A 23,815-nucleotide genomic window follows, 5' to 3' on the forward strand; every position below is an offset into this window, starting at 1 on the left:
TCTGCAAACCGAGCTGCCGCCAGCCATTTGCTCCTTCTCAGCTTTGGTGAGTTGCGGTTGTCTGCGTCCGGCTTACCGGTACTCGCTGATAATGAAGATAAGACACAGTGTTCGTCTTTGTTTACATTAATGTTTGTTCCCGATTTCTGCGTGCTGTGTTGGTTTTTCCGAGACACCGTTTGTGGAGCAGAAGCCTCTGTCGGAACGGACAGTGGAGTCGGGTGCTTACGTGGTCGGCCACGCTTTGGTCGGGAGGACCTAGCGTGCCACTCTCAATATTGTCACAGGCGGCTAGGTCCTCCCGACCAAAGCGTGGCCGACCACGTAAGCACCCGACTCCACTGTCCGTTCCGACAGAGGCTTCTGCTCCACAAACGGTGTCTCGGAAAAACCAACACAGCACGCAGAAATCGGGAACAAACATTAATGTAAACAAAGACGAACACTGTGTCTTATCTTCATTATCAGCGAGTACCGGTACGCCGGACGCAGACAACCGCAACTCACCAAAGCTGAGAAGGAGCAAACGGCTGGCGGCAGCTCGGTTTGCAGAGGTGACTGGAAAGATGCATCGAAACTCTCCGGATATGGATGATGCCAGCGGAAGAGTTGACGACTGTCAGGTGTTTGGCAATGGCAAGGGAAGACCGGTCAGGAAGAGAACGCGACGGCAGCTGGAGGAGGAGTGTGGAAGCGACGTGTGCAGTGACGATGATGAACCCGGTGGTCAGTTGCTGGGAGAGCCGGCGACAGGTGAAGGTGGCAGCGATAATGAAGAGGACGATGACGATGATGACGATGATGGTGCAGATGGTGTGAAGGACGGTGGCGGTCAGAAACCAAGTGAAGGCGGAGGCGGTGAGAAGAAGAAGAATACATCGGCAATTAAATTGCATTTGTTGTCTAACCGCGTGTGTCGTGAAAGTTATGATGATTCTTGGTTCAGTGTTGTTCGTTCTGCAAGTAGTTTCAAGCAGTTGAAAGTTCTAGAAGCAGTCTACATTCGCATTCGTGATCCAAATCTTTGTAAACAAAAAGAAAATGTCACCGCACTCACCCTATTCCAATAAATTCGCACTCACACACACTTGCACATGCATGTCCATTGTCACACTGCACTTGCTGAATTTCCTATCATTTCTCACCTCACCTATAGTTTATTACCTGTGCAAATTGTTCCTAGGTTTGTGCTATTTTTCTTACTATGCTTGTATCCTCGCTGTTCCACTCCAAGTGTATAAATCCTATTGTAGTTTCATCATTCTCTTTAGTCACGAATTCCATTGATAATAGTGACAAGAAAACGTTCTGGAATACATGATTCGTCCCCATGGTTGTGATATGAGTGCGCATTTAGTTATATTCATTGCATTATTAAGATTATTGTCTCCACGTCGCCTTTTTACATAATGAATTATTAATCTTGTGTTTCTCAATCTTAAAGTCAGTACTCCAAGTAAGGGTAACATGAATGCAACTAACGTGTCCCCACCCCACCCCACCGCATAAATCGACTTGAGGCCAACCATGAGGCTCTGCTTACCTGTAAAGGAGCATATTCAGTGAACTAATTGATGGCCCCCAGGAACCCCCCTCCCCCGCCTTTATATGTCGCACCAATGACTATGTAGAACTAGAAGACCTTCCTACGCCCTGTAAATAGTGTAATATCACTACAGCCGTTAGTAAGACCGTAATGCACTGGACTGTGCTCGATCGAAGTGGCCTACCTTTCGAGAAAATACGCCCGCTCCCGATTTACGATACGTCCTGGTTGGCTGGCTCCGAGTCCGAGTGCCTGGGACTCGGACGTACTAGACTACTGCTAGACTCCGAGATGATGTAGCGGGCAGCTAATATGGATCGGTTGATGGGACTAGTGCTGGAGTACTGAAGTCTGAAGAGGACCTATCGCTGCACTGCAAGGACCATTACCATGATAATAATAAAATTAGTTAAAAATATATACCGTAAAATCCCGCCAGAGCGCCCCTACCTCCTCGACGCTGCGCTTCAGCTTTTCAGTTCAGGTGGGGAGGGCCTAGGGGCGGATGGGCGAGTCCTACTTGCCGCATTCAGTGCTACATCATCAGTACATGAAAAAGTACTCACCCTACGAAAACTGTTCGTGCATCCATCTCGTACACCGACCAAAGGCAAAGGTCAAGAGCCAGGAGTCGCGATCCTGTTCACGGTTCACTTGGCAAGACAAAACGACATCGCGCGCGCTATGCTACGTACGTAAGTAAGGATGGTGCTCGGTATTTCACAACATGCGGTATACATGGTATACCATGGTATACTCCAGCCTACGCCTACGGCCCTACTCCTAGGCCTACAATTGTACAATTGTAGATATAGAGATCCTGGCCGCGCCTGTGCATGTAATCTACCAACGTTGCAACGCGTGGTCGCGCGTGCTGTGCACGTGCACGGCAGACATTTTGTTGCAGTCCGTTTTCGGATGCGCATGCACGAGGAACATGGAACTGCTTGTTGCATGAGCTGTTTCGGATATTTCGTCTCCTGGCTAAGATTTCGCTTCGGCTCTGCTGAGACCTCCTTTCACGGAATATTACTCAATGACAGGTGAGTTGACCAGTTCCCTTTGATTCATTTGCTTGTCTTTAAACTCTTTACTCTTTCACTTACGAAAAGTGTTCTGATTTTAGGTGGAATGCAATAAACAACGGAAAAGCTGACAGGATCTCTTTTCTAAATTTAGCTTTTCCGCTGTCGAGGCCTCCTTTTACGGAATACTCAATGACAGGTGATCTCTGAGTTGACCAGTTTCCTTCGACTCACTGCTTATGCTCACCCTTTCATTTACGGAAACGTGAGCTGATTTTATTCGGACTTAGATCCATTCGTATCTCTTTACCCTTTCCCACAGTGTCCCAAGAATGCGAGTTCACCTTCTAGACGGTAAGGCTTATGTTCTGCTGAGGCTTAGATGTGTTGTCGAAATACTCATGTTCATTGTGCAAGCAAGGCACTGGTTTTACTTCCGGCATTCCGTGCCCCGATCATAGGGTAGAATCTGAATTTTACAGTGGCATAATATCGTTGGCAGTTCCCAATCTGGAGGTAAAGGTTCAAGGACGCATTGACTGAGTATGCATAATTCGCATATCAGGGAAAATCCCCATTATGGACAGGTTCAGTGACTTGTTTGTTTCATACGAAACAAGCTAATGGGTGCAGTCTCGTCTCGTGAAAATCTCGTTTTTTATTTTTTTAATTAATTAATTTTTTTATTGGGAACACAGCCCTACAATTAAAAAGACATGTGGAGACAAACACCAGACAAGACACAGGGGATGTAGGGACGACGTGCCGATGAACAGGGAACAACTCGACCGACCAGGGGTCTCGGCGTTAGCGTTGCAACCTGGCATCGAAAAAAGGGGGGGGGTTGCATGGTCAAGTAGCAAAAATAATAATTTGGTGCAAGAAAGGGGCGCTAGTATTGCACCAAATAATATAAATACGTGTAATGACTAAACCAGAAGGGAAAAAAGAAGAAAGAGAACAATAATCATAACAAGCAAGTACTAGAAGAGAGGTAAATACTAAATGGGTCTCAATATCATTGTCACAGGTACTGTGTGGACCACAGCCATCTCTTTCGGATTAGATCCTTACATACATTGACCTTGAAGGCTTGGTGGCGTCTTGAATGAGGTTCGTGAAGCAGGAGGTCCGCAGTAGGCTTTTCCGGATTATGCGTTTTTTCTTGGTCTAAAATGGAAATGGAAAGTGTTTTGAAAAACCCCTATAAATCAAAAAAAAATTCTAAAGAAAATGCAAAAATTTACCCAAAAATCACAACAAATGCCACCGTTGCCATGGTAACAAAATGGCGACAGCTAGTCGCGTGACATTTGGCACCATGGTGATCATTCATGGTGATCGTGAAGTACCTATCGCTTGCAGGGAGTCGTAAAATACCGGTATTTTACGACTATTTTACGACTCCCTGGCCCAAAGTGGGTCAAAATGGACAAAATGCATTTTGACCCCCAAAATGCAAAATATGCAAACACATAATCCGGAAAGGCCTAGTCCGCAGGCAGGTTGATCCAGGGTGTGATCGAATCCATGTGTTCAATGCATTCTAGGTTGCTAACATAACAAACCAGACCAGACACGGTATGGACTCATGATTGTATGTACATGTAGGTGTGAACAAGTTAGTTTCTGGCAATGTTGTGGTGTTTGGTTTCCGCCCAACATTGTCGATCTGCATGTTTGCACTGGCGTGCAGCTGAACCAACGCAGCCGAACCAACGTGCCTTGCAATGCTTTGCTAGGCTTTTCTTTCGCTGTATCTTTTTGGTCACATATAATACCGTACACTTTTCTTACTCAACAGAATCTTAGAACGAAGAAGGAACGGTCGGTTGTTGTCTTTGGCGGTGTGTCAGATCATAGTGCATGCTACTAGGCGCCATTCGGTTACAGCACTTTTTGGTGCCAAAACCCGGGACTCAGGAGTTTGTGTTGTAACTCGGAATAGTCGGGCGAATTGGGTAGCAGTGCGAGATGGCCAAAGTCGAATGCTTCTTGAGACCGTTCCGCGGGGGTCGGGACGACCTGAGCGAATTCTGGGCGAAGTTCTCAGTTGTCGCGGACTTGCAGAAGTGGGACTCGGACGAAAAGAAGATGGCGAATCTACCGCTCTATCTCGAGGGTGAGGCGTTCACCGTGTGGAACGAGATGGCGGCAGCGGATAAGAAGAAGCCGGCCGATGTGAAAGCGAAGCTGACCGCCGCTTTTGGGATGGCACCGGATCAAGCATACTCGATGTTTACGTCCAGGATCTTGCGAGGAGACGAGTCGGTGGACAACTTCGCAGCGGACTTGAAGAGGCTTCTCACCTTGTCTGGTGAGCAGGTTGATGCTGATGGGAAGAATAAAATAGTGATCGGGCAGTTTCTCTCCGGGCTCCCCTCTCAGTTTGCGAAGGAGCTCCGTATGAGTGGAAAAACGGACACCATCGACGATTGCGTGGAGTACGTCAGGCGGCTTAGAAGCGTGGAACGATCGATGAAGCCCGGTGTGGCAGCAGTGAGCTACGGTGCTCTAGACGATCGGGCTCCATCAGGCTCTTCCAGGATGACCGCTGCAGCAGGTGTAGGTCGCGACTCCGCAAGACGTGTCCTGTGTTACAAGTGTGGTCAAGTTGGCCACTTCAAGCGGAACTGCCCTGCGAGCACGAGTAGTGGTACCGGTAGCCACAAGCAAGCCAAACACAGTCAGCTGACGTGTTTATTCTGCGACGAGGCTGGGCATATGATGAGAGATTGTTCGGAGTTCAAGGCCTTCAAGCAGAAGAAGCAGCGGGGTGGGAGTGCAGCCGCTGCTCCTGTGCACTCTGGTGATCATGGTGACTCCAAGGTGTTATGCCTGAGCAGTGGAGGTGACAGTCTGCCACGGATCTTTGTGGACATCAAACGGTCCGGCGGTCCAAGCAAGCGTGTAGTAGCTGCTGTGGACACCTGTGCATCCCGCTCCCTTGTAGCTAGCGCTCTGGCAACCGACCTAGCTTTGGATATCAGGCCTACGTCATCGACAATTAATGCGATCGATGGCAGTCCGGTGGATGTCCGTGGCGTCGTGGAGTGTACAATCTCACGGCTGGATAGTGCTGTGGTTCGCCTACGTGAGACCGAGACTGACATGCTGGTGGTGGACGACCTGTCTGTCGTGGAGGCTGATGTGCTGATTGGAGTTAACAGCATCGCGACTCTGGGTGGTGTGCATATGCAGTATGACGCAGGAGAACTGGTGGGGGTTGTATTCGGGACCGTCAGTGCTGCATGCCCATTGGTGCTGGCGTCGAGCACCCCAGATGAGCATCCGTCACGCCCCGAGTCGGAAGCACGAGCCGTCGCTGAAGACCTTCACCACGCGGACGTGGAGAAGCTCAGCAATGGCGATGTTGTGCTGCGGGCATCAGATATGATCCTCCGGTGGAGTACGGCTGACAAGGCGTGGGAGGTGCAGTGGCAATGGGCGGACAAGACGGAGCCGACGACGTGCATCGGGTCAGGCCTTGGAGAGTACCCACGATCCAAGCTCTCCAAGGAGCAGGAACAGCTATTTGGAGATAAAGTTGAAAAATGGCTCGGCAACGGCTGGCTAGTGAAGCATGACGTCGGGAAGCATGGTGAGCCGAGATGTGTGCTGCCTCTGCTCGCTGCTACGCAGGAGCATAAGGCATCAACGCCAGTTCGGCCCTGCCTCGACTACCGGCTCCTCAACCAGAAGCTGACGTCGCACCCTGGCACCGACGCTCCGGCATGTGGCGAGACGCTACGGAGGTGGCGTCAAGCGGGCGTTCCGCAAGCGTATCAGCTGCTGGATATCAGCAAAGCGTACCTACAGGTACGCATTCATCCCGATTTGTGGCGTTATCAGTGCGTGGTGTGGCGTGGCGAAGTGTACGTCCGGAGCGGATGGGCTTCGGGCTGTCCGTGGCTCCAAAGGCAATGGACTTGATCGTGAAGTGGGCCACGCGTGATCTCGCTGGCGTAGACAACTACGTGGATGATCTCTACGTCCCAGAGCAGCTCGTCGACCGCACCAAGTCGCGGCTCCTGGAGTATGGCCTGCCAACCAAACCGGCTGAGCCAGCCGTGAGTGCGCGTGTGCTAGGTCTGCAACTTCAGGCTGATGACGAGGGGAGTGTGTCGTGGACGCGTCGCGAAGGTGTGTCTCTACAGCTACCCGACAAACCAACGAAGCGCGAACTGTTTAGTTGGTGTGGCAGAGTGATTAGGCACTACCCTGTGTGTGCCTGGCTGCGCCCATCGTGTTCGTATGTCAAGCGCCTTGCCTGCACATCAGAGGTGGCATGGGATCAGGCTGTACCGGATGCTGTCTTGAAGTGTTGCCGCGACATTGTTCACCGCCTGTGCAATGATGATCCCGTTAGCGGAGTGTGGTACGCTGACCCAACGATGGGTACGTGGCGAGCGTATTGTGACGCGTCCAACTTGGCAATTGCCACGGTGCTCACGCAGGATGGCAAGGTTGTCGAGGATGGTTCATGGTTGCGAGACAAAGCAGACAAGCGTCATATCAATGTGGCGGAGCTCGAGTCGTCTCTGAAGGCGCTGGATCTGCCATCCGGTGGGACGTCAAGAACCTGACCATCGTGACCGACTCGAAGACCGTTGCTGGTTGGTTGCGCTCGGTCTCGCAGAATACTCATCGCGTGAAGGTCGGGGGTCTCCACGAGTCTCTCGTCCGTCTCCGCCTGCAGGTGTTTCAGGACACTGTGGCTGCTGCTGGCATGACGGTGTCCGTGGAGTGGGTCCCCTCGGAGTCGAACGTTGCAGATCGGCTCACCCGCGTGCCGACCTCATGGCCTCCCTGTCGGGAGGAAGCAGGTGAAATCGCAGCAGCGCTACCAGCAAGCTCTATGAAGGGGCCAACGTCGATGCGGTCTATCCGCGGGTGCCAAGCGGTAGATGCGGACGTGCAGCTGACAGTGACACAGCTACAGGATGGAAAGCAAGTGACGAGCCAGCTGTACAAGAAATCAAAGGGTCAGCTGCGTGTTATTGATGGCGTCCTGTACCTCAGTCGTGTGGACCCCGTCGATGGTGATGTGATCGTACCGGTCCTGCCTACTGCACTGCAGAGTGAAGCCGTCGGTGCTGCTCACCGCAACACCGGACATGGTAACTGGGAGACCATGTGGGGCAGTCTTCGGAAGTGCTGTCATTTCCCACAGATGGCGCAACGCTGCCAGGAAGTCGTCCGAGACTGCGGGACGTGCCGTGCAGCGAACCCGTCGCGAGGTGAGCCCAACCCTCCGACAGCGAGAAGCGACCTACCAACCAGGCCGTGGGAAGTCATCCAGATTGATACGTTAGAGCTGGGACCCAGCCGCAGTAGTTCCTACCATTGTGTCCTCGTGTGTGTGGACATGTTCACACGGTGGGTGGAAGTCGTACCCCTAGCCCGCCATGATGGTGTCAGTGTCGCGGAGGCGCTTGTTGGTATTTGCACCCGGTTTGGCCCACCAAGCGTAATTCGATGTGACAACGGCACGGGGTTTGTTAACTGTGTGGTGTCGTCTCTGCTATCGATATTCGGCGTACATGTGAGGCATGGAGCTGTGCGCCACCCTCAGAGCCAAGGGGGAGCCGAGCGCTTCAATCGCACGCTGCTGGGTCTTATCCGCAAAGTGGTCGAGTACAGCAGCGATTGGCAGACAGAGCTGAGCATGCTGCTCTACTACTACAGGGTGCGGCCGCACAGTGCTACTGGGATTTCGCCATGCGCCGCAATGATGGGATGGGAACCACGCAACCTCCTGGTCGAGCGCGAGGAAGAAGACCTCAGTTTGTCAAGCTGGGTTGAAAGCTTGGCAGAGAAGACGGCACGTGTGCGAGACCTCGTAAACGAAGAGCTCTCCCGGAACGACACAGAGAGCGTGATCGAAGGAGCAGAGTACAGCGTAGGGGATGCGGTGCTGTTACGTCGGCCTTCCCGGAGCCGCAAATGCCTGGCACCGTACGAGCCTGGGTGGCGCATCGTTCGCGTTGTGTCGCCGTCGACAGTTGTCATCACCCGGGCTGCCTATCCACACTCAGCGGAGAAGATTGTCAACGTGGAGATCATCAAGAGGGATGTCGCCCGTGACATGGCCCAACCAACAGCGCCGATGGACGACAGTGCAGCGGCTACAGATGGTGGTTATCTGTACCAGCCAGCATCAGTGCTGCCAGGCCCTGAGCCCAACATAGGGGATGGCGGCATTCGCATGTCCCTGCGAGACAGATCTGCCATTAGGCCACCGCAGCGCTATGGCTCCTGAAACTGTACGTGTGCCGTGTTATCAGTCTAGCTTGGCGCGTGCTTAGTTAGGAGCAAGCTAGCAAATGCAAGATCCATTACGCATTTTGCTGTTCTCTTGTTTAGCTGTTGGTGGAGTGTTGTTCTTTTCTTTGGAGAACCTTAGTTCTACGTTTTAGTGCAAGTTCCCTGTTTTGTTGTGTTACCAGGGGGGAATGTGTGATCGAATCCATGTGTTCAATGCATTCTAGGTTGCTAACATAACAAACCAGACCAGACACGGTATGGACTCATGATTGTATGTAGGTGTGAACAAGTTAGTTTCTGGCAATGTTGTGGTGTTTGGTTTCCGCCCAACATTGTCGATCTGCATGTTTGCACTAGCGTGCAGCTGAACCAACGCAGCCGAACCAACGTGCCTTGCAATGCTTTGCTAGGCTTTTCTTTCACTGTATCTTTTTGGTCACATATAATACCGTACACTTTTCTTACTCAACAGAATCTTAGAACGAAAAAGGAACGGTCGGTTGTTGTCTTTGGCGGTGTGTCGGATCATAGTGCATGCTACTAGGCGCCATTCGGTTACAAGGGTCTGATGGCGAAGAAGGGGAAGGATCGCAGGAGGTAGTCAGGGGCTGTGCGAGGAGGTGTCCACTTCAGCTGGAAGGCATGGTGCGTCTGACGTGTTTGCCGTGTGCACATGCTAGCTACCGCAGGGGGCTTGGTTGGTGGCAGCATGGCCTTTACCTGGGGAGGCCCTGGAATGTAGTGCAGCTTGAACAAGTATGACAGGGCTGCCACCATCCGACGAAGCTGAAGACTTTGGAGGATGGCTCCAGGTCCCAGGAAATGCAGGGCACGTTGCTGAACCTTGTCCAGCTGGGCCATGTTAGTTGCGGCTGCGCTCGACCAGACCAGTGGGGCATATTCAAGTAGGGGTCGCACGAATCCCTTGTAGACCGTCACTCGACCATGGTCGTGCAGGATGGGTGCTGCCTTTCGTAGGAAACCCAGCCTTTGGGAGGCGCGCAGTGCAACACTGCGAGTGTGCGCTCTGTAGGAGAGAGTAGGGTCGAGCATGACTCCCAGCAGCTTCAGGGTATCTGTCTCCTGGAGTGCTTCCCCTCCAAAGGTGACCGGTGGAGTGCAGGGGGGAACGTGCTTGCGATGTAGAGTCATGCGCTGTGTCTTGGCTGGCTCAAAACAGATACGCCACCTGCGGCCCCACTCCTCAAGACTGTTGAGGGACCCTTGGAGGGAGGCAGTGGACTGTTGGAGATCGTCAGTTGGCTGTACTAAGGTGTAGAGTGTGGTGTCGTCTGCAAAGCTGCTCAACTGCGTTCCTGGAGTTAAACATTGTTCAATGTCAGAGGTGTATAGAAGGAGGAGGCTGGGTCCTAGGATGCTGCCTTGGGGGACACCAGCCTGGATGGGTTGAGCATCTGACGTCTGGCCTCCAACCACAACGCGGATGTTTCGGTTGGTGAGGTAGTCCTGTAGCCATACAAGCAGGCGTCCGTCGACGCCGGCCTGCTTTGCTTTGTACAGCACTCCTGTGTGCGATACCCGGTCAAACGCACCGGCAATATCCACGGCGAGGACCTGGACACAACCGCCAGTACTTATGGTGTGGACCCATTCATGTTGGAGAGCCGTAAAGATATCTGCGATTCCTCTACCACGTCGGAATCCAAACTGGCTGTTTGGCAACACCTCATGCTTCTCTAGGTAGTTGACCAGTTGCGTGTTTACAATTCCCTCCATGACTTTCGACATGATCGTTAGCAGTGATATTGGTCGGTAGTTAGATGCCAAAGATCTGGAGGACCGCTTGTGAACCGGGACTACATGGGCAAGTTTCCATGCCCCAGGTTGCACACCGGCTAAGAAGCAGAGCTCGTACGATTGGATTTGTTTACTCGAGTCTGGGCTGTTTGATTGTGAGTAGCGCCGAGACTGCACTGCCCCAAATAAAATTGTGTGCCGGCAAAGCAAGAATTACAATCTGCAATCTGTTTGTAGTACCTGCAAGAATGTGCTGTACATAGGGACCGGCGGATTCTGCTCGAAAAGGTGGCAGATTCTGCTCGAAAAGCAGTGAAATTGGCAGAACCATACAAACCTTATGGGGGGCAATTCCTCGAATTCTGCTCCATTTTTTCATCCACATACCCAACATGCATGAAACTTACCAGAAAAAGTACCGAATTCTGCCAATTTTTCTGCCGGCAGAATCCGCCTGACCCTAGCTGTACATGAATCGTATTTCCTCTGTTGCTGTTTCAGTTGCTGTCATGTTGCTAAAGAAAGGTTCAGTGACTCATTTGTCTCATACGAGGCGAGTCAATGAGTCGGTCTGGCTTAGAACCTTTCGCTGTAGAAGAAATCTATTCGTATCTATTGGAGAAATAATTGCATTCATTGGTTATAAAATAGGGTTAAGACAAACTCACAGAACAAAATACCATCGGTTCCTTGGTGTTCGTCCTAGGCTAAAGAGGTTCGACTGGATATCATTCATACTCACCAAAATATGTATAACACTTTATTAAAAGTAGAAAGGAAAAGGGCATATGGAACGAGTTAAGAGTAACTCTCCACCACTGTAACTAGATACTATATACAGTCAGAAAGTGCAACAACTAGGCCCAAACTGACAGAGTACTGAGACATTCGACGTCCTGACACCTAGCTTCAACACATCTCCGTAGCGCTAACCGACAGCCTTCCAACTCGGAAGGTTCAAGGTTATGGAAATTTGTTAGTGCCTTGTTTATCTCTCAGTACCTCCAACCATAATATCCCTGCCCCTTACATGTATATCCTCAGGATCAGTGTAGTTGTTGGGACGAAGTGTCTGGCTCAACAATGTATTTGTCTACATGTTAATACATCGTAACATGTTTATTTTTCCTCCTTTGCTGTGTTGTTTTTAGACAATCGTGGACTAACACTTTGAAGTCATTGAACTACTTCCAAGAGCTGTATCGACGTTAACATGATTACGATTTCAGTGCAATATTATGCAGTATGGTATGGTATGGTATTGATTTATTTGAATTCGGTATCTCAACAGTACATTGTACAACTTGGGAAGATCCGATGACCTTATCACGACAAACCCATGACTACAATTATAAACACAGAATCAACAAAAACATCTGCGACACAAAAAAGGGAGAGCACCTTTGGGAAAGGGCTAACAGCATGACCAGCGTATAAAAAAAAAGTATCACCACCACTACCCACATGTTTCCAATGCACAAGAACATGATTATGCAAGTGCCATTTTCTGCAAGAAAAGGCTTGCATGATTATCAATGCGTATAATACGGTATTGATATGATGTAGAGGCCATCATCTAGGGCATTCGTCGATTGGTGACATAAAAAACAAGAAATTTAGCAATAAAAACTGCTTTATGGCAGCTTTCTAAAAAAAAGGTATTGTGTTCTAGTCCTGGGTCGACCGGTCCTTTATAAAATTGCTTCCAAACTGGCCTGTCTAAAAAGTAAGAAATTAACGAAATGTGATTGCCGAAAATTTCACACAAAACCTCACAATAATCCCACACAGGATGAAAAGCGAGAAGACCTTTCCCCCTCGTATAGCCCTTTCCCAAAGGTGCTCGCCCTTTTTTCGCCCTTTTTGGAAAAGCCCGTTTCTTTCGCCCTTTATTGCGTTTTTGGTGAATATCGCCCTTTTTTGAGCTTTTTTAGCTGATAAAGTGCTAAAATCTGTTTGCTCATGCATGCCATCACAGTTTCCGAGTGCTCCATGGGCCTTGGCACGCCACTTTTTGGGGGCAAGAAGTAATTAGTTGGTGAAGCTTGTACATAATGCTGTAAAAAGTGGTTTGTTTTTTAACTTTACTTCCTGTTTTGCCTTTCGTGGACCCATAAATGGAAGAGTTCGTATTCATTTCTCAGCTTGGGTTCATATCTGAACATGTTGCATGGCTATATGCTTCACTGAAAAAGAGCACTTTTTTGCCTGTTTTCACTGAAAAAAGAGCACTTTTTCAGCATATTTTGAGGGACGCGAAAAGCACTAAGTGCGAATTAAAGGAGCACCTTTGGGAAAGGGCTACCCTCGTAGCCTCTTTACCATGAGTCCAAGGCAATTTGGAAGCAATTTGATAAAGGACCGGTCGACCCAGGACTAGAACACAACAACTTTTTTTAGAAAGCTGCCATATTTAAAGCAGTTTTATTGCTATAATTTCCAATGGGGTCGAGCACGCGTCTGCAGTACAGTACGGTATCACAGACTGTGACAGAGTCATATGATCGTACGAGGATACAATCAATCACGTCCCTGACAAGAAGTCAGGGAGGGGCGGATAGGAGAGACGGGGCGTTCTGGCGAGATTTTACGGGTATGCATGTCGAGACTAGAGAGGTTAAGTTGCACGTTTTTTGCCCTTTTTCAAAACGCGGTGCAAATCTCCCGTTACGTGTAGTTTTTAGAGGTTAAGTTACACGTGCGACGTGACGTGAAATTTTGCCTGGCAGGATTCAGGTTTAGTTCGCACAAATATCAAATTTTCCAACAAACTCGATACAACTCGATAAAACTCCGGAAACTCACACAAATTCGATCGGGATAACCAAGCGAAACTTCCAAAAACCCACGTCATGAACTTACGTGCGGACAGTCAACTCACGTAAAACACGTCAAATTTTACGTGAGTTTTTTTACTTTTGACGTAAAAGTGCACGGACGTAAGAATTTTACGTGAAACTTAACCTCTCTAGTGCGTCGTTTGCCCCGGTGGTCATGACGGCGTCAGGTGGTTTTGGGCGTTCGGCAACCAGCCTGTATAAGAGAATCGCATCGCTGCTGGCTGACAGACGTAATGAACCATATTCACATGTCATGGCATTTGTCAGGTGCCACATTTCCTTTGCCCTCCTAAGGTCATGTATAATGTGCCTTAGAGGGTCTAGAACATTATTTGGAAAATATCAACAAAGAATGGATCAACAAGAGCCTCCCGCCACGCTGGCGGTTTCAGAGGCTGCTATTGCTGTTTAGTAATTTTTTATTATAATATTTTTTAGGGCTTTGTTATGTCATCGTATGTATTTGTGCAGGCGTTGTGGCCGGATTCCCAGTTCGTGGCAACTACTGTACACACACCCTCTCAACCAGGTCACTAATCACCATGCTGTACACACACCCTCTCAACCGGGTCACTAATCACCATGCTTTACACAGACTCTCTCAACCAGGTCACTAATCACCATGCTGTACACACACCAGGTCACTAATCACCATGCTGTACACACACCCTCTCAACCGGGTCACTAATCACCATGCTGTACACACACCCTCTCAACCGGGTCACTAATCACCATGCTGTACACACACCCTCTCAACCGGGTCACTAATCACCATGCTGTACACACACCCTCTCAACCGGGTCACTAATCACCATGCTGTACACACACCCTCTCAACCGGGTCACTAATCACCATGCTGTACACACACCCTCTCAACCAGGTCACTAATCACCATGCTGTACACACACCCTCTCAACCAAGTCACTAATCACCATGCTGTACACACACCCTCTCAACCAGGTCACTAATCACCATGCTGTACACACACCCTCTCAACCAGGTCACTAATCACCATGCTGTACACACACCCTCTCAACCAGGTCACTAATCACCATGCTGTACACACACCCTCTCAACCAGGTCACTAATCACCATGCTGGACACACACCCTCTCAACCAGGTCACTAATCACCATGCTGTACACACACCCTCTCAACCAGGTCACTAATCACCATGCTGTACACACACCCTCTCAACCAAGTCACTAATCACCATGGTTACTGTGTGTCGTGCGCAAAAGAACAGCACATGCAGGCCACTGTAACAATCTCAATGTCCACGTGAAAACGAGAGAGTCACACCCCCTCCTTTCCCCAAGGTGAATGAATCTAGGGCGAGAGATTTGCAGTTTAAAAGATACCATGTGCCAGTGCTTTAGGAAAGTAGAAATCATTTATATAAATGGCTGCTTTGGAAATTGCGGTGCCTTGAAAAATGAAATAAAAGGTGCTTTGAAAATAGAAGTACGAAGGCAAAGAGACAGTAAAAATGAACAAGTGCAGGAATAAAAAACGAGCAGAATGTGATTACGCATACCGGTTCAACCGGCAACGGCAATTATTTGTGAAAATGGCTGCTGTGAAAATAGCACTTCCTTAGAAAAATTTAAGGAGTTGCCCTTTGAAAAAGCATTGCAAAAAGTGAAAAAGGGCAGCCAAAGTGAAAAAGGATAGGCAGAAATGGGGCCGCGCAGAAGCTGATAATTCTATGAGCATACCGGTTCAACCGGAAAAGAATTTAAACAAATGTTCCGCTATTCGACATGATGACGTCGGACTAGTGCACTGCTTTTCCAGCAGTGTCTAAGCTCAAATAGTCAAATACGGACCTAAAGCGAGGTTCTAAGTCACAGAGATGGAATGTAGAGATAATGAGAATAAAAAGAAATTGAATGACAATTCAACACAACTCAGACAATCTATCTAGACTCTACACATGGGTCAGGTACTGTGCATGGAGCGAAGGGCACGCGCGGGGGAATCCAGCATTCTGGTTCCGTGCCACTTTGCCCCAGCACGCGGGGCCCATGGTGCTGCACTGCTAAGGAGTGAAAAAATACTTTGTGATCATGTACCAATAAAAGGAGCTAAGTAGAAGCTAAGGGAGAGCAGTCTCTAGCGAGTCATGTAGCAATTGAAAGACCAAGAAGAAGAAGAAGAAAGGCATATTCAAAGGAAGTAGTGCTTACGATAGCGAATGCAGCAGGCAAATGAAGAATATCGCGACTTAATGAGTGAGTGGGAGCGAGAGACTGGGTGAGAGCGAGAGCAAGCGAGAGTGAGAGAAAGTGATGGAGAAAGCTCAGTCTAGAGTCTGAGGTGAAGCAGAAAAACGGACAGAAAGACGTAACGGCAGACAGACAGAAGGACTCACAGGAAGAGAGAGAGACAGACAGAACAAATTCTCGCCGCGATCCAGTGTTGATCAATCATGGCCACCATCACCATCACCACCATCATCCTGTGTCCATACACAAGAAAACAACAAGACGCAGTAATAACTAATTGTACTACACGTACACAGGGCAGAACAACAGAGACGAAAAATCCTTCTCGTGATTCCGAGTTTCGTGCTTCAAAAAACACTCATCAGACGAATGATGAGTGTTTTTGAAACACGAAACTCGGAGTTACGAGAAGGATTTTTGGTCTCTGTTGTTCTGCCCTGTATGGTAGGCTCTGCCCCTTTTTGAGGTATTGAGCAGTGTTTGCAGCAAAGACTACAGACACTTTGTGTACTGTATGTACAGTAAAACCTGGTGTAAGCGACCTCTGGTTTTAGCCACCACCTGCTCTTAACGACCGTTTTTCCATGCACCGACAGATCTACACTGATCCTGTTGGACCTGGTTCCAACGACCACCTGGCTTTAACGACCGCTTTTGCTTGCACCTAGGTACCATGGGGTGGTGCTTGCACCGTGGTACCGTGGGGTGGTGCTTGCACCGTGGGGTGGTGCTTGTACCGTGGGGTGGTCTCTTAAATCAGGTTTCACTGTACAGTGATGGCAACTGAAATCCGACCCCTGACTTTCATGCTCGAGTGCGGCGCCGATTATATAGTGCGTTTCAAGAATATAGATCTCTAGACTTTTTCACATAATTCAAATTCGGTTGGAGCTTTTTCAGAAATTTCTTCGGGATATTGCTCAGGCAGCTCCCCCAATGTTACTCATATTTTAATTTGAAACCTACTAACTTTCTAGGCGATTGGATAACACACGTCCATTTTCGGAAAATTGTTATGCACAAAATGATCACAGATTATGTGGTATAAATGCTGACCTAAGGTTCTTTTTTGAAACCAGAGGTCAATACTTTTGAACACACAGTAGCGGTCTCTTGGCAGTGTAGAAACGTGTGCTGGTTTGTTTTTGGAATCAATGTGAGTGCACCGAGCTGTGGTCGGATTTCAGTCGCCACCATTGTAGTGAGTATTAGAGCGGGACAGCCATGAAGTGAACAACACAACAATGTATACTGTACACTGCATGGCAAATTTCTTTTTTTAAATTCACGATTCGAGTCAGACTCGGCGAGAGGCCGAGTTTTCCGCATCCGTAGGAACGCCACCACCCTTCAAGGGTCAAGACGCAGATGCAGCTCCCGAAGCGGTGGGAGGTGAGGAGATCAGCTCACCAGCAAAGTGGTCAAAGATCGAAAATCCCATTCACTGACAGCTGAGACGACAATTTCAGGCATGCCCCGTTACCAGGGATACCGCACAAAGCCAAAGGCTTGACCCTCTATGCGATAATAAATTATACACATACGTATGAGCGGTTTTCTAGGACACAAGAATGCTATCAGACAGGAGAACAGAATAGTCTCCAAGAAGCAACATGTCAAAATGCCGCTTACACTGCCAGCCCTATGAATCTTTTCGCCCGAAAAAGACAGCTATTGCAATCCCCGACACCGTCCAGCTTCTCGACTGTCAGCAGTGTACACTCATGTACTGTTTTACTACTGGCATTGCGTCATGTGCAGACAGACCGGTGAGAAACAACAACTCGCAACCAAGTGGAAACAAAGCGGTTGCTTTGGATAGGGGAGAGCCGCACAGATACAAACATCTGTATAATATACACCAGGCTGTGCACGAGGAAATGAGACTCAGAAAGTCTCTCGGCTCCAAACGCACGTGCGTTCCGAGCATGTAGAATGTACTAGAAAGACATAGGAGCACGTTTCCAATGGACAGACAGGGATTGCGTACCTTTTTTCACACGACGCTCGGGTGGCAGCAGGTTGTTCATGTCTTCCAACAGTTCTGGGTAAACTTTCAACTCCTGAATAACCTCGCACAGCGCAACATATCCATAGCGACGTGACGACTGAATCCACCCGATCAACTCGTTGTTATGCGTTTCGCTCGACATCTTCTCCAACCTCTTCACTTGGCTCTTGGTTAGTAATCCCTTCTTCTGCAACCTCTGCCTTAACTCGACACCGTCAACATCTTTCAATGGCACGTCGATTTTCGCCACATAGTCGGGGTGGTCGAATGGGTCATCAAAGACTGCATAAACATCAATGAAAAGAGCATGCAAGCAGCCATGCAGGATACACTGAACACAGAATAATGACAACTTCAGGATAAAGCTCACTGGAGTTAGACTTATTAATAACCGGCCGTCACACAGTGGTTGCAGTGCATATCGGCAAAGTGTTTCCCCAAGTGCGATACGAAGAATGCATCAAGCTTCGACGGCGCATTGCAAAGCGTTTCCCAAAGCTTGATATGAAGAATAAATTAGGTTCTGAATGGCTAGGTGACAACACGGTGAAATGCAGGATCTGCTGGCAGAGTAGAGATAGCAAGTAAATCTGCCATGCAGGATTAGCCTGTACAAGAGCCCCCCTCCCCATCCTCCTGGTGTAGGAGAGAGTTGAGTGCCCTAACATCCGACACTAGGAACAGGCCTGGCCTGGATCATGCAGCTCTGCAAACGTGCAAGCGCCCGCTTCTGATGAACACAAGCCTGTGCATTGAACAGGTTAACAACTGAATCGCCGGGTCCCGCAGTGATAGGCTGGACCGCTTGCAGGGGCATCGGAACCGGTGCGGCAGGTGTGGCCAAAGTCGCAACAATAAGTTTAAATAGTGATTATTGGAGCAATGAAATCTTGTACTGTAAAGCAACTTATTTTCGCTGGCGATATCATTTCGCTGATTTCGCCGCTTTTTACCAACTGGCCAAAGTTGCAGGCCAAAGTTTGTCACCGAGGGAAATGATGCATGATTGAGGCATGGCTGCATGTGAAAGCAACACCTACCGATCGTTTCTTTCTAAACCCCAATCGGCCAAAGTTTGATGACGGCCGAAAAAGTTTCAATTCGAGATCGGCCAAAGTTTCTCACCAGCCAAAATTCGTTGATATACAGTAGGCTATTTTGGCATAATTTATCAAAACCTTTCCCAGGTGGAGTGCCTTTTCGTGGGTCTTTTCATAGCCATACAAATGTAGGATACCTTCCAATGCCCCTGGCTTGTTTCACCACTGTACTGTGTACAGCACATTTAGCACTGTGTGCAATGGCAAATTGTGCCAGCTAGGAGCTTGTAGCTGGTCAGATGAACCACTACATGAGCGAGTAATACTGACAGTACTAAAAACTACTAAAACAATCTGCGTGCACACACACAAGCACACGCACGCACGCGCACTCGCACACACACACACACACACACACAAGCGCGCGTGTACGCATGCATGCACGCACGTACACACTCACCACACACACACTCCCCCCCCCCCCCCCCACACACACACACATCGGTTCAACTAAAATAACACACTCCATACATCAATATTGCTCTAGCATAGCGCTCAGCATAACACAGTGCACCACATGATGCTGCAAGACTTACACTTCTTCTTGGGTTCCTTTGTCGTTGGCGCCTCCGCTCCGCTACTGAAAGTAGAATGGACAAAGGAGAAAAGAGAACGTACCTATAAGTTAGGAGTTATGACTACCAGTCCACCAAGGTAACGAGATGTATACTTATCGGCCCTTTCTTCTTTCCTTTTAAAGTAACACTATTGGCTCAACATCCCATTTTTAATCTGCATCAAGAAGAGGTTGAAGATGCATGAAAATGTTATGTGCATTCATTGCCAGTAGAGGCAGTTTGATATACTTTACAGGCAGAACATTCCGTCGGTCAATAATTTCGTCTACAGTCAACTTCGCTAATAACGACTGCGAATATAACGACAATTCGCGAATAACGACATAATTTTCATGCCCAGAGCAAAGTCCCATCCAACTGTTACACATAATGAGACTTCGGGTATAACGACACTTCGCGAATAAGGACACTTTTCTGATGCCCCGCCGAGTGTCGTTATAAGCGAAGTTGATTGTAACTCCAAAGAAAGGGAGTTCGTCCGGTTGTAAATTTCGTCCATGGATCATAACAGTGTATTGAAAAGCTGGACAAATCGACATTAGTCCGGCATTTAATTTAGTCCTAAAACTCCTCGGACGAAAAGACGCAATTAAATTGCAGACGAATATTTCTGCTGATACGGTGGTGCTCCAAACACCAGAGTGCTGAGTCCTGAGTGTTGGGTGGCACACAAACACAGGTGACGGGTGACTGCTTATGCATGTCAGCTCACGTCTCCATGCACTTGGGATGGTCCTCACACAGCGTGACCACTACGTCGTTGCTCGTAAGTTAGCGTGCCTTTACAACAGTAGCTAGCGTGCGAGCTAGCGTGCATGTGTGAATGAAAGTATGGCTCAGTATCATTATTATGCTGGGCAGGAGAAGATTCACCCGAACTCACTGCTATAAGCAGTGTAGCAGGACGGGGAAACCAATACAGAAAAACCTGTCAAGGCAACCACTCTGATAAGGCGACCACATGTTCTAGTGGACCACTACAACCAGGACCAGGGGATGTTATTTCCAGTCAAATGACCCTGGATAAGGAGACCACCTGTACACGGGAACCACATTTGTAAGGTCCCTTGAGCGGTCATCTTAGACAGGTTTCACTGTACCATGGATACTTGTGTGTAAATCAGTTATAGACTGGTGTTCACATCTTGGTCATGTGACTAAATGTGTGCACAAACTGGTCATGTGACTAAATGTGTGCACAAACTGGTCATGGCATGTTGACAGTGAAACCAACATGGCCGACATCGGGTGACCCATAGATGCGGGGGTTGAGCAGAGTTGGAACCAACATGGCTATCCCGCATTGTAATGTGATAGATGTTAAACAATTCAATGCAGGTCCTCCCCCCGCCCCCCTCCCACACACACCACCAGTTCTTCGGCAACACACGACACTGTACTGACTCTGCTTGTTGCTGTTGATGGCGTCGACCTCCGTGCATACCCTTCTGTTCCGACTGCCTGACCCCGCGCTTGACTGGACAGCAAAACATGCGCGTGTGTCAGAATACGCGTGCACGCACACACGTGCAGCGTCCACATACACACACACACGCATAACAGTTACACATGCGCGCACATACACATACACATACGCACACACACACACACACACACACACATACGCACACACACACACACACACACGCACGCACACACACAAATATGGCACTTCATGCTCTGCAATGATACCCATGTATGGCAAAGTACCATTGACCCCCCCCCCCACCCCAAGCTGCGACATTCTCCTTGTCGTTTTATATTCGGTTTTTCAGCTGGGGCGGGTGTTGACATGTACAAGTTGGTACAACTACACGAAAGATCAGGCTTGTCCTCCTGCATTGTGCACATTTCCATTCACCATGTACCATGTACCATGTATACGCGCGTCGCAAGAGAAGGACGCAAATCTGCAAATGCACTGGATGTGCAACCACAGATTTTCTCTTATAGCAACGATAGCGAACAAGATCTGAATGAGACAGATCAAGACTAGCGCCAGATAACTGTCTAATCCACACAACTGGCGAAGCCATGTGAATCGACCACCAATGCACACCTGGTCTACACCACACGGAGTACATCCATTCATATTTCACAGGCATACAGACACTAGCACGTATTGCCACATGTAGAGCATACGTCCGTTGACTGGACACCGTATTCATACGCATAACTGGACCTGAAGCCACTTCATCACAAGTAGACATTCGACAGGGACAAGAATTCAAAAGCGGGGCAAATCAACGGTACTTCGCATCAATTTTATCAATCACAAGCGCCCCATTCAGAAGGAAAACCAACAAATGTTTTGCCCAGGGCCTTCGACGGGATGTGTGTATGTGAAACACAATGATCAATGAATGGGTTGCAATGTAGTCTGGCCAACCTGGAAAGAAAAGAATCTCACGGTTTCACGTGACATTCAGTTCCTGTAAACCCGGAAACCATTTTCGCGGTCCGGAAACTTTGACGGTTCTTGCAATGGGTGTTAAATCGCAAAAAAAGTAAGCCGGCGCGAAACGTAGAACTGCCGTGAAGAAACTGAAGAAATTGACTCCAATCGCAAACATGTCCAGGTGCGAACTTGGCTGCGCTCGCAAATCGCGAACTAAACCAGCGCAAACGTTTCCAGGCTTACTGGACAGAGTTGGGTCTGCGGGCCGACCTGAAAACAGCTTCTGAATTCATGCTAGAATATGCCGTGCAGAACGGGCCATGACACGCAAGTGACCGAGTGGAGACTTGGACAGCCCGAATTGCCCAGCATGTAACCATAGCAACACACATTCTATGTGCTAGTCCATGGTTACCAGCTACTTTTGAGTGTCCGGAAGATAGAATCAATTTTTGTTCGACTTCCTTTTACTTGCAGGAAGAGTGGGCTGAAAACACTAAAAACGTTTCACTTTGAAAAGACAATCGGTAACCCCGGACAGCACCTTACCTGATTTCTCAGCAACTTCAACATTATCGGCTGGTAACCATTCTGATGGATCCTTCGCCCACTTTCGGAGGTCCTCCATTGGCGTTGTGTCGCTTCCACGCTCGTCCCGGAGCTTCACAGCCAAATTATGCTTATCACCACCTTTGACGTGAATCCCTACAACATAGCCAGTACGGGCAGTAGCAGCTTCGCCTTCTTGGGGCAGAAGGAAGACGGGCGAGCCACTTTGCCCACCGCTAGAGTCAACAAAGTGGTGAAGCTGATGGCCGTGCTCTGCAAACTCAGCACGGCGAGGCTTGTCAACCCAGTATTTGCGTTTCTCGGCCGTCTGACTCTCTTCTTTGCCATCGCGGTAGGTGTACACGTCCACTGGATATCCGCACATGCGGACGTCATCCTCTTCCTCCTGGCACTTGGTCGCAACGCCAAGAAGGTTTTCATCTACCCAGTACGTTAGCGGACACTTGCAGCGACCCTTCTTGGCTGCTATTATGCCATAGTCGTGTCGAAATGGGTCAGGATTGCTATTCTTCTCTGCATCCTTGGCATTCTTCTTGTACCAGTCAGGAACGATCAGCCAGCCATTCTCGTTCTTGCGGGATATCTTTCCCTTGGTTAGGAACTGGTCCTTAGATAAATCGCTGTAGATTTGTACCCAGAGCCAATGGCCGCAAACGGTGCAGAACAGATTATGTGCGGCAGTCGCGAAGATGTACTCCTCCTTGCGACAGTTCAGATCGCTGAGTAAGAAACACGTTCCTTGATAAGCCAGAGTTCGGTCTTTGTTGCAATTGTCGCAGCCCACCTCCAGGGCAAATATGGAATGAAAAGGACTGGACGTTTCAGCAGGTGGCTCGTTCACGGTTACTCGCTCGTCCTTGCCCGGCTTTAGGCAATTCTCTGCAGTTCCAGCCAGACCCGCGCCTGGTTGGGCAATGACAGAAGATTGCCTCTCCGCCATCGTGCGTATGCCGGTTCAGATCAAGGCTCAGTTCACGACTCCCTGCGCCGAAAAGTAACGCGCTACTACCGTTAGTTCGCACGTTCGCATGCCTTTCTTGCAATCTTGGTGTTTGCAGAGCGCATAGGCTAGCGGCAGCGCCCACTTGCACTTAGCTAGTCTTGTAAGTACTAGTACATGTACATGACATATTTATTAGTTAGTTGTACTAGTACTAGTAGTACGCACTTCAGTCACGTGACAGGACCTGTCAAAATAATTTGCCGAGGTGAGAGCTACTTGCGTGGCACAAGTCAAGTGCATGCGCAAAACTGTACAGGTACGCGCTATGCTTCGCTGTACAAAGCTGAGACTACAACTAAAAGGACCTTTCGCATTTGCTACGAAACGAAACGAAAGTTTGATTCGGCTCGTAATCTTTTCGTTGAAAACAGATTTCAGGTTTCGCAAGTCGTCATGCAAATGTGCATGGCAACTACGAATACGGCCGCGGGCGCCGGTAGTTTGGCGTACGGGTTTTTACACGCACAGGTACTGTAGGTGCATGGATGGATC

The 23,815-nt window shown here is 48.9% G+C and overlaps 2 protein-coding genes across 3 annotated transcripts in view; both read right to left on the reverse strand.

The window, feature by feature from the left end:
- LOC135829614 (uncharacterized) overlaps positions 1 to 23,347 on the reverse strand; it is a 35,689-nt gene extending 12,342 nt beyond the window's left edge. Inside the window, exons 1-5 of one of the 2 annotated variants that reach the window (XM_065342013.1) lie at positions 22,300 to 23,347; positions 20,757 to 20,829; positions 19,311 to 19,354; positions 17,654 to 17,956; positions 14,712 to 15,896 (exon numbers count right to left, since the gene is read on the reverse strand). In XM_065342013.1, the coding sequence (XP_065198085.1) occupies positions 15,892 to 15,896; positions 17,654 to 17,956; positions 19,311 to 19,354; positions 20,757 to 20,829; positions 22,300 to 23,260 (1,386 nt within the window). In that variant the 5' untranslated portion in view covers positions 23,261 to 23,347 and the 3' untranslated portion in view covers positions 14,712 to 15,891. Of the gene's footprint in view, positions 1 to 14,711; positions 15,897 to 17,653; positions 17,957 to 19,310; positions 19,355 to 20,756; positions 20,830 to 22,299 lie in introns of those variants that run through there. The other variant, XM_065342012.1, reaches the window with a different exon arrangement.
- The window catches only part of LOC135829310 (uncharacterized), a 54,768-nt gene that overhangs the window by 12,342 nt on the left and 18,611 nt on the right, over positions 1 to 23,815 (reverse strand). The window lies entirely within an intron of this gene.

The sequence above is a fragment of the Sycon ciliatum genome, chromosome 13, assembly GCF_964019385.1.
Source record: "Sycon ciliatum chromosome 13, ocSycCili1.1, whole genome shotgun sequence".
Classification (NCBI taxonomy): Eukaryota; Metazoa; Porifera; class Calcarea; order Leucosolenida; family Sycettidae; genus Sycon; species Sycon ciliatum.